The sequence below is a fragment of the Rhizoctonia solani genome, chromosome 10 (genome assembly GCF_016906535.1).
Source record: "Rhizoctonia solani chromosome 10, complete sequence".
Lineage (NCBI taxonomy): Eukaryota > Fungi > Basidiomycota > Agaricomycetes > Cantharellales > Ceratobasidiaceae > Rhizoctonia > Rhizoctonia solani.
In genome coordinates, this window is record NC_057379.1 from 1,348,016 (window position 1) to 1,357,824 (window position 9,809).

Consider the following 9,809-nt stretch of genomic DNA (forward strand, 5'->3'; position numbering starts at 1 on the left):
ATGAGATTGAATGTGACTGAACGAATGTAATATTTTCTCTTTACATGTATCCTCGCTTGCCTGATTAAGGGGGAGTGTAGAAATATCATGTATATAGTAGTAAATACAAGAAGGATCTGGAATGTACTGGAACATGCATGTAATTGAGTCAAGCGACGATACCTAGTCATATACTAGATGACTCGACTATAATGTAAAGGTATAAATACGGGTGCACTCGACCGTATAGTACCTCATCCTCTCTTTCTCTATTCACACTACTGTCTTTACTATCGTTTTGTATTGATATAGTTCTATTTACAAACATATTCTTTCTACAGAGGCACTGGGCACATCGATGCTGCTTCATATGAAAATCAAATCATGAGCGAGATTAATGGGCGAATTAATCGAGCTGATGACAGTTCTTGGCTAGTAGGTACAGCTTTTTGGTACGAATATGCGGTGCACTACTTTAGTTATCCAACTACGGTCTTCCGAAACTGACCATCGTCCAAGAAACCAACCCAGCGAAGAGCTGATTCAGAACCTATATGAATCAGTTAATCGGCTCAACGATCACTTGAAACTTGGGCGGTGTATGCGACTGCATGTGAAAAAAACGTACGTTGATTATAACCTCGGATGGAAGATTCGTACATGGATCAAATGCCGGGGTGTTGGCCGGGCTGCCCTTCTCTTTGAATATGACTCATAAGCGCATGTCAAAACTATGGGAAAACGTTTGTCGGTCTAAGCCTTGGTTGGATGTTTTGGACTTCAACGAACCTTGAGTCAAAGCTCATACAAACGAGCACTCATTGTAATTGAAAATTCATGGATTCCCTTCTAAGAACCGACTTTCCCCAATTCAACCTCCCGTTTCTCGATATTTTATTAGCCCTTGGCCACATAGGTGCCTAATTAGGGGTTACACAAGTCACTCGAACAGCAGTACAGGATAGTTATTTGCGGGTAAACGATTCGTTCGGGCTTAAAATGTAGCCGAAGATCCAAGACCTGACCTGTGCTACGATCCGCCGCGCATATATGTATACTATATGGGCTCTATACGCAGTAGAAGTGGGAGAGCCTGTGGCTACTCGCAGGCGGCCGGGGGTGTTGGCTGGGCTACCCAAGACTGCAACTGTCCAGATCGAAGGCTCGGAGCGGCAGAGAACCGCACAATAAATCCGTGACAAAACGAATAAATAACAGAAACCGATGATATTAAACAGCGCTAACATACGGCAGAGATTAGGGATGGTAGGCGGGTACCAGTGCTGAGAAGGGCGAGTACAGACCGAACCCTCGCGCTCAGTACGGCCCCTGGGCCTCGGTCAAGTATCGCATGTAATGCCTTCATACGCTGTGGCTCACATGTCCACAACTAAGAAACCTAAACTATGGTACGAGACGGCTAGAATGAATAATATTTCGAGTGGAGACAATCAAATACACACGAGCGGAGGAAAGCGGTAAAAGAGATGGTGTTCAACAGTTGTGACAATGCAAATTTAATCAGAATGTCGAGAAGATTAGCCGCCTGTCGCACTTCTAGATGATGATATGGGCGGGGAGAATAGCTCCGGCGTTCAATCCGAGGAGCCCTCGTGTACGTATCCAAGATTGTATTATATTTTCTTCGATACAACAATACGTATATCTGATTAGCCCAATATCAATTCGAAGCGTTGCAACCACAGTATATTTGTAGCAGAAATTACAGTGCAGAATATATATTTGTAAATCAAAGGCCTCGGAACAACGAGCTCGGGCATTTTAGAAAAGTCCCGCAAAAAGAGAGAAGAAAGATAGACCAGCCACAAGCATCGGGCTTTCGTATCCGCTGGCAGAGTTGGTAGTAGTAGTGGTAGAACTGCTGGAGCTCGAGTCTGAACTGTTTCCGGCCCACCATTGTGTTGAGAGTTCAATACTCGTATAAGACCTGCGAAAGTAAAGGTGATAAAGATTGGGTTCGGAAGGCAGGAAAGTGAGCTACTTACGTATTGAGGCCAACGATGATAGACCCGATCAAACCATCTGAAATGCTCGAGCCGGCGTAGACGACATCCATTGTTGCGTCGTAACCGACAGCATTCTCATAAGCATACCATTGATCCTCTGAGCCTTCGAGTCAGCATACGAATTCAAGTTCACGATTCGCCTTGCTCACCATCATTTGTCAAACGGGTGACAGTATTAGTGTTGTATGGTGCAAGAGCAGCAACCTCCTGTGTGATCGACTCGTTAAAGAAAAATTGACCGGTGTGCATTGCTCTGCCGGCAATGAACGTGCCGTTCTCAGCCATGGAGCCGTTTTCGTAGACTATATGCATATATGTTAAGCCATGCCAAGTTCATCCTCTTGCCAACAACTCACCTTTGACATGGAAATGGATCGAACGACCAGAGTACCAGCCAGGGAAAATGGAATGCATAGTCCAGTGACCGTCTGAATCCGCCTGCCAAGCACCGCGCAAGAATATTTCCTGGTCTGTTGGAACAGTGTTGAGCATCGAGGCAGCAGCAGTCGAGTCTGCACCCGAGTAGGCATTCTTGGTGGAGGTCGAACCTGCGGCAGTTGTAGTTGCCGAGGTCCCGTCGCCAGCAGGAGCCGTACCGGTAGGTAATGCCGAGCCACTCATGGTCATATCTGGAGGGGCGCTGCCGTTTCCGCCGCCAAATCCTCCTCCACTGCTAAGCTCGGCTCCAGTCATGGAGACATAGCCCGAATAGTACCCAGTGGAGTTACAATGCCAGGCGTCAACCCATAGATTCTATAAAATCTAGGAATAAGCTTCTAACTATTTAAATCACGGACAATAGACGTACCGGGACGGCCTGGCAGGTCTCGACATCAATGAAATCGACTTCGACGGTGAGAGGAAGGCCCGCTTGACCATCCGTAATATTCTGTCTAACCATCTCTCCAAGGATATGGTACGGGCCTTGGGTGACCTCGGGCGTCAAGATGCACGTACCCTCGGTCGAGTTGTTCGTCGACTGCCGAGGTGCAAGGTCGGTTCGTTTGTGAAGCTCTTCGAGGGCAACACCTGCACGAGCAGCGCGACGGGCGAGACGCTCGGCACGACGACGAGCAAGCTCAGGTCCACATTTCTCAGCAAGACGACGCTGAAGGCTGAGGTTCTCCTCACGACGTTTGAGCAATGCGGTATGAGATGGATTGATGGTGCATGAGCTATAATTTATCGTTAGTGTGTTGTTAAAGGCTTATTAATAAGTATGCGCACCCAAAACGGCGGTCGTCGCATAAGAGACGGCTGCGATAACGGTGAAAAGCTGAACCATTGTGTGAGCTAGTGTGAGTTGTTCTTACCTTGACGAGCATGAAGAGAGCTATATTTAAGGCAAACCCGTTAGGATGTTTCCCATTGGCTAGGCCAAATAGCATGCGCGAACCAACTGCGGAGAGGCTCTGATCACACTGCTTGAGGGCGATATTTCAACAGATTACGCCAAGTTCAACATCGGTTCTGCTTGCGACGGGTAATTTCAATATTCTATCATTCCTTGGCGCACTGCGGAAACACTCACGCAGTATCTAAAATTAAATGGCTACTAGTGATATTGGACCCGGAGATACCATGGCAAAAAAATCACGTCGCACCTGCGCAAATTGATGAATGCATGGAATTTACGTATATTAACAAGGATTTTGACTACACCAGAGTGAGAGCTTTTACTTCATATCCAATCCAACTTGGTGATACCCACCCAATCCAGGGTGCGACATTTTGAGCTGATCCTAATTAGTTTGTGCTGCGTCGCCTATCGTCCGTTTGAAAACAATGATGGACTTTGCCGGAAGTCGAATTCGCGAAGAGCAAACTACTGTATTATCGGCTGCTTAGCAAATTGCCGTGTCACATGACGATCGGCTCCTTCCATCTCCTTGTTTGCCGATCTGAAGATTCCGAACTCTCGAAAGCCCGAGTGCCGAAAATGCAGGTACAGACCTCGGACCAAGGCCAGACTTTCTACGCCATTCAGTAGGCCAGAACTAAATCTCTCGTGTGATATTCTCTTTCGGCAGTTCTTGACCGAAAAGGTGGTCGCACTGGACACGTCAACAAACGCACCTTAATTCACGTATATGATGAATTAGAGTTGCTGGTAGCTCGTATGTGGCAGGTTCTGGAAATTGGGAAGAGCGCTTCGAGGGTATCAGTGTAAAACTTGATTGGACCAGTATTGGATGGTTCTGAGTCGGGTCTGGCAGCTTGGCCAACATGGTCACTTCGGAGGTTTATAGACAATTTACAGGTATGAAGCCGAGTATAAACCTCCTATTTCAATTCTGATCGAATATCGCGATGTAGGTTATTGCGAGGATATCTAAGCTAAAGGCTTGTCCATAGCCGAAATAGCCACTGCTTCTACTTCGATTCTTGCAAGTTAATTTATATTCTCAAGCTAGATTGCTTGCTTCGTTCCTGCGAAGACCGTTGTAGCTGCGGACTCATATCATGCCTAGTGCCTCCCGACGGAGCAGCCAGTCGCGAAGTGGATTATTGTCTATATAAGCTGATAGGTTTGACGCACTGCTTAACCTAAATCAATCTCTTAAGTCGTCAACTTTACTTAACCCTTCATAATTCTCGAGTGTCCATCTGTTCACCATGTCCCTGAATTTGAAGTTATTTGTTGCTCTGCTGGCCACTTCTCGAGGTGTGCTTGCCATTGGAACCCCGTTCGGATATGGCGCTGGGACTACTGGAGGTGAGGGCTCCACCGCGGCTGTTCCATCTTCGACAGATGAACTAATTAGCTGGTAAGAGCAGAACTATATTTCTATTTCGTTTTGATACTTAGATTCTACCATCCAATCAGGCTCGGAGATGATACCGCCCGGGTTATTGTGATCGACAAAACCTTTGACTTTACTAGTACCGAGGTACTCTTTTTTTAATCTACCTAATGACTTGTCTCACACATAACTATATTAGGGAACTGTGACCGGAGATGGATGTATCCCATGGACTTGTACTCCAGGTGCACAAATTGCGATCAATTTGAATAGCTGGTGCGATAATGATCAGCCGAATGCTGCGACTGTACGTATACTACCTATTTGCTCCTTATTATTGTTAACAAGCTCCCGGTTATGGCAGACTACCGTGACCTATAATAAAGCCGGTATTAGCGGCATTTCTGTTGGGTCTAACAAAACGCTACTCGGAAAAGGGACCGCGGGGTGGATGTGAGTGTATCTAAGATAAGCAAACCAATACGGATAAGTTGATTACCTCCATTTGTCGTAATAGCAAAGGAAAGGGTCTACGTATCGCCGGTAGTAGCAACATTATCATTCAGAACGTCAGATTTTCCGACATTAATGCCGAGTACGTATGGGGTGGTGATGCTATCGCCATTGATGGCGGGAAGAATATCTGGGCAAGTACCTACGATCTCTTAATCACAATTTACCAATTTGACTAAACATTGCCATAGATTGACCACAACTACGTAAGTGTTTACAGATCTTAGTACAATAGCTTCTGATCCCCTTTCAGTTCAAAGACGTTGGCCGACAATTTCTTGTAACTGTAAGTGACGAAATGGACGTCCGACGACTTGGTCCTCATTCTGGTCCTCGTTCTAATATGAATAGGGCTATGGGGCTGCGGAAGGCGTCACAATTTCTGATAATGTATTTGATGGAAACGGGTAAGTAGTACATGAGGCCCATATGTTGTCATATTAACCCTTTCATATAGCGATTATTCGTGAGTAAAGTACCATCCTTACTATAGCAGTTCTCAACTCACTTGTGGTACCTCATTAACTAAAAAGGCCATTGTGTGACGGTTAGTTTTGCTCCTCATGTCTGTTCTACTCGTAATAATCGATCTATAGGCCACCATTACTGGACATTGTATTTCACCGGAGCAAGCGATACGATCACGTTTGCTCGTAATTAGTAAGTTAATGCATCCCAGCTCCTTTAACTCGGCTCTGACCACATATACCTTAGCCTGTATCAAACATCGTAAATAAGTCATCATTTTATTCTGAAATAGCTAAGTCAATATACCTTTATTAGTGGACGGGGACCTAAGCTTGGCGGTGTTTCTTCGTACTCGCGTAAGCTTGCCCACTACGTCTTATGTTTACCCTCTAATTTTCCGATTCAACAGAAACGGTCCATATTTACAACAAGTGAATAAACTTGACTGTTCATTAATCTCAGCACTAACGTTCTGCAGCTATTTCGTCGATATTACAGATCACGCGCTAGATGCTGGCCCCGGTTCCAAGGCTATTGTGGAAGGCAACTACTTCAATACTGTAAGACAGGCCCATCCAAGTTTATCTGTCTCACAACCATTACTTCTTGCTCTAGGTGTTTGCCCCGATCGATACAACCACAAGCGCCCAATGCACGAGTGCTCTTGGAAGGAGCTGTGTAGCTAACATTATGTGAGTATCTTGTCCTCCTGTCTTTTAACAAACCAACATCTCAACTTGATACCATTTCAATTCCTCTATAGGTTAAGTTCTGGCGAACTTGCTAATGCCGAAGATACGAGTATTATTGGATCATTTACCAGCGTGAGTCTATACGAATCACCCTGAGGTCATAACTGACAACCCATATGCGATCCTAGTCTGCAGTTACGCCCTGCATCTTATGTTCAAAGTAACGCAGGAACGGGCGTTGTGAATTAGTTTTAGGTGCAGTTTGTGGATCCAGTCCACCGTGATTGATCGTTATTCTCTGGGTATTCCCTATCGCGTAGCTAAACATGTGATACTCTGCCATAATTTATACCAGTAGCATCGTTTCCACGAACATGTTCCTTGGTTGATTCTGAATCAACCTGTGCCACTCGGGTTCTTCAGAAATCCCACAGGCCAGATTGGCGCTCATTCTTGACACATTGCGGTTGGACTATCCGCAAAACTTTTAACCCTTTTCGATTCGCTACTCCACTCGGACCGGTTCAAAGCGTGGCACAATTGGACGGCAAATGATCTGCAGGATTCTGAGGGTCACATGTTTGAAATAGTGAAATTGCGGAGAATGCGGGGTATTTGCAATAATGTAATGTCCATCTTCAACTATGTTCCATCTTCCACCCACAAAACTTTTGAGCGGAAGTTTTCAGCTACTGAAGCGCATGGGCCGTCTGAAAGTAGTATAAATAAGGTCTCTCCCTGCACCTCCAAGTTTCCTCAGAACATACTCAGCTAGGATCTATTTATAGTTTCTAACCGAGTCTTGCAATTTCACAATTGCCACTTCTACAACCTCAGTCGATGAGAGGATGTTCCAACTCGAACCGAGACCATATACGGCTCACGCTGTATTCGATGACGTTCTGGCCTTCTAGGTCGGGAGTTGTGGACAACTGTCTGATGGGGCCATGTTCTCATTTCTTTCTAACCACTCAAGGCCTAACCCTAACGTGACGTATATGCTCTTTATATGCGACCTTATATATTATGAATTATTAAAAGAAATCCTGCGCATCATACGCGATCACTATTGTGTAAGCATTGTGAGTGGGGCCGCGAAACAACCCCACCGTTACTTGACATCAAGTGGATAAGATTGGCTGCTTGAGTTAAGCGCTCCCCGGGCGCTCTCAGGAGTAAACACATTTCTTCGGAGTTCGCACCGCATCAGGGGCGAAATGCGGCGGAACCGCGCCTGCGAGATAATTGCCAACAATTATCGGCCTCTTGACTGTTGCCACGATGCGACCAGCCTTTTCCTTTCCTTCGCAACGTGGGATATTAATATATAAAACCATGCCTGACAATCAGCCTTTGCTCCACACGCCCCACCACCCCTATATTAGAGTTTATTTATTTAGAATACAGAATGCAAGTAGAGTTAATTCAAGAAAATGTTTATTCCTAAAACATGGTGTTCCATAGGCACTTGGCATTACAGTCTGTCGACGTCCTTCCTGCAATCTTTGGGCACTTGGAACAATCGGATCTTGCTCGGGCACTACGGGTTTGTCGACTCTGGAACCAGTGGTCCGATGTGCTCTGGAGCATCCTCCCTTCATTGACCCCAATGCTACACCTTTTATTCCCATTTCTGTTTACCGACGCAGACGACCAGTACGTACGTACAAACGTCCGTATAACTAACCTTAGTACTTTTTGACTAAACCTTAAGTCTATAAGGTCCGTGGAGTGCCATTATACCAGATGGATCGGCAAAGACTTTCCAAATTGAATCGGACTATCCGACACCTTGATGCATCTTTCTCAACATCCAAGTCACTTTTTGAGGGCTATAACCCTGATATACCTAGGCTTCTTCTTGACCTCTGCGAGCTAGATACCTCTTTATTCCCTCGGCTCTTATCTCTGAACACAGAATGTCGCAGTGATGCTGAAGTTCTCGGGATACTCCCTCTGTTGACACCTTCTCTGCGCTCTCTCCACATAGTTATTCACCAGTCTGCTACCGACTATATGCACGAGCTTCTGGAAGGGGTAGAGAGTAACCTTCCCAACCTTAAGCGTCTCAGTATTTCCTACCGTCAAACACCTTCTTCTATCTCAGGGCAGCACGAAGCCGAAGATGGTCTAGCGCATAGGGAAACGGACCCATATTTATACCTCCCGATACAATCTCTTTGCCTCCCTCGGTCGCTTAGATGCTTATCTGTCCCGTCGACCTGCGCCTCTGCAGATGCCCTGTTCAATTTTTCCTGCCTTCCTCACTTAGATTCTTTGGAATTCACCGGAAGCTGGGAGTCAGATGTATACGAAGGAGAATGGTCAGAACTCCCGTCATCCTCTTTCTCTGCTCTCGCTCAGCTTTCGCTGCCCGATTGTTCAACTCGGATTGCCTCCACACTGCTTACCATTATACCCGGAACTGCGCCTCTAAGTAAGGTTGCCATTGCTTTATCGGGGACAGATTCGGGCCTTCGCGAGTTATGCGCCGCATTAGCTCGGTTCTGCAACACGATCCGGGGAATTTCTATAAACGGGTTTTGCCTTCATTCAAACCCAGTACATCTTCAGGAAATCGCAGAAGCTCTCACTTCATGCTCGAAGCTTGAGAAGCTCGCGTTAAATATGCCAATTCAGATGTCGGATGTTGAGCTCAGGGATTTTACATGTCGGCTGCCTCAAACTTGCGTAGTGCACATTGGAGAGTAGTCCGGAATTTTGAGGATGGTAGGACGCACATTCAATAGCTAGCGTCATAACAGGAGTCATGATAATAAGCACAATGTTGGTTTCCGTACACCTAGTCAAGTATTGTTTCTAGCGTACTGTATGATGTATTAGGGTCACAGTTTATATATATAGCGACAGTTCTATTTTATTTCTCAACTCATTTCAGAGCTCATGTGCAGCTATCTCGCATACTTCTTACTCCTAAGCAACATTCTAGGTCTGGAACCCAGAGGGCGGATTCCCGGACTTAAAAAGGTCGCACATTATGCGCAGAGTGTTGGCAAAATCCGACTGCTATTTCCATGAGTCCAAGTTTCCAGTCCGCCTCCGTGTTCGGTCCAGCTGTGAATTTTGGAACTCTGGTACGGGTGCTTGGTAAGATCTGGAAGTGATGCGGATTTTCCGCACCCTTGAGGCTCGCCGTGCAAGTCCACGGTGGCTGATCGAGTGTGGGGTAGGTAATCGGGCATAACCATATCTTATCAAGGAAGCAATTACCGAAACGAAACCAAGGCTTGTAATAAATTTCATTACTGTTGCGTCACCTGCGCATGACTACCTTTCGTGGTTTCTTGTCCTCGACCACCAGCACCCGCTACCTATGGATATCTTCAAACTTCATTGCCCTATCTACTATCTAGTTGGGCTCTCTG

General features: G+C 45.9%; 3 protein-coding genes across 3 annotated transcripts; 2 read left to right on the forward strand and 1 right to left on the reverse strand.

Annotated features, from left to right (window-relative positions):
- Positions 1-1,761: 1,761 nt before the first annotated feature.
- On the reverse strand, positions 1,762-3,394 carry RhiXN_08600 (intradiol ring-cleavage dioxygenase; the record flags this gene model as incomplete). Its single annotated transcript, XM_043328416.1, has 7 exons — positions 1,762-1,927; positions 1,986-2,103; positions 2,156-2,308; positions 2,363-2,759; positions 2,815-3,181; positions 3,234-3,299; positions 3,357-3,394. The coding sequence occupies 7 exons, from the start codon at positions 3,392-3,394 to the stop codon at positions 1,762-1,764; spliced, it is 1,305 nt and encodes a 434-aa protein (XP_043183801.1).
- Positions 3,395-4,622: 1,228 nt separating this feature from the next.
- Positions 4,623-6,672, forward strand: RhiXN_08601 (pectate lyase; the record flags this gene model as incomplete). The annotated part of the gene is made up of 18 exons (XM_043328417.1): positions 4,623-4,774; positions 4,834-4,897; positions 4,950-5,057; positions 5,115-5,203; positions 5,268-5,349; positions 5,455-5,469; positions 5,517-5,549; positions 5,615-5,670; positions 5,721-5,729; positions 5,797-5,810; positions 5,860-5,923; positions 5,978-5,992; positions 6,047-6,087; positions 6,141-6,162; positions 6,210-6,291; positions 6,347-6,423; positions 6,495-6,555; positions 6,619-6,672. The coding sequence occupies 18 exons, from the start codon at positions 4,623-4,625 to the stop codon at positions 6,670-6,672; spliced, it is 1,038 nt and encodes a 345-aa protein (XP_043183802.1).
- Positions 6,673-8,032: 1,360 nt separating this feature from the next.
- Positions 8,033-9,135, forward strand: RhiXN_08602 (uncharacterized protein; the record flags this gene model as incomplete). Its single annotated transcript, XM_043328418.1, has 2 exons — positions 8,033-8,083; positions 8,146-9,135. 2 exons carry the CDS (start codon positions 8,033-8,035, stop codon positions 9,133-9,135), a joined length of 1,041 nt encoding a protein of 346 aa, XP_043183803.1.
- Between the last annotated feature and the right edge of the window lie 674 nt (positions 9,136-9,809).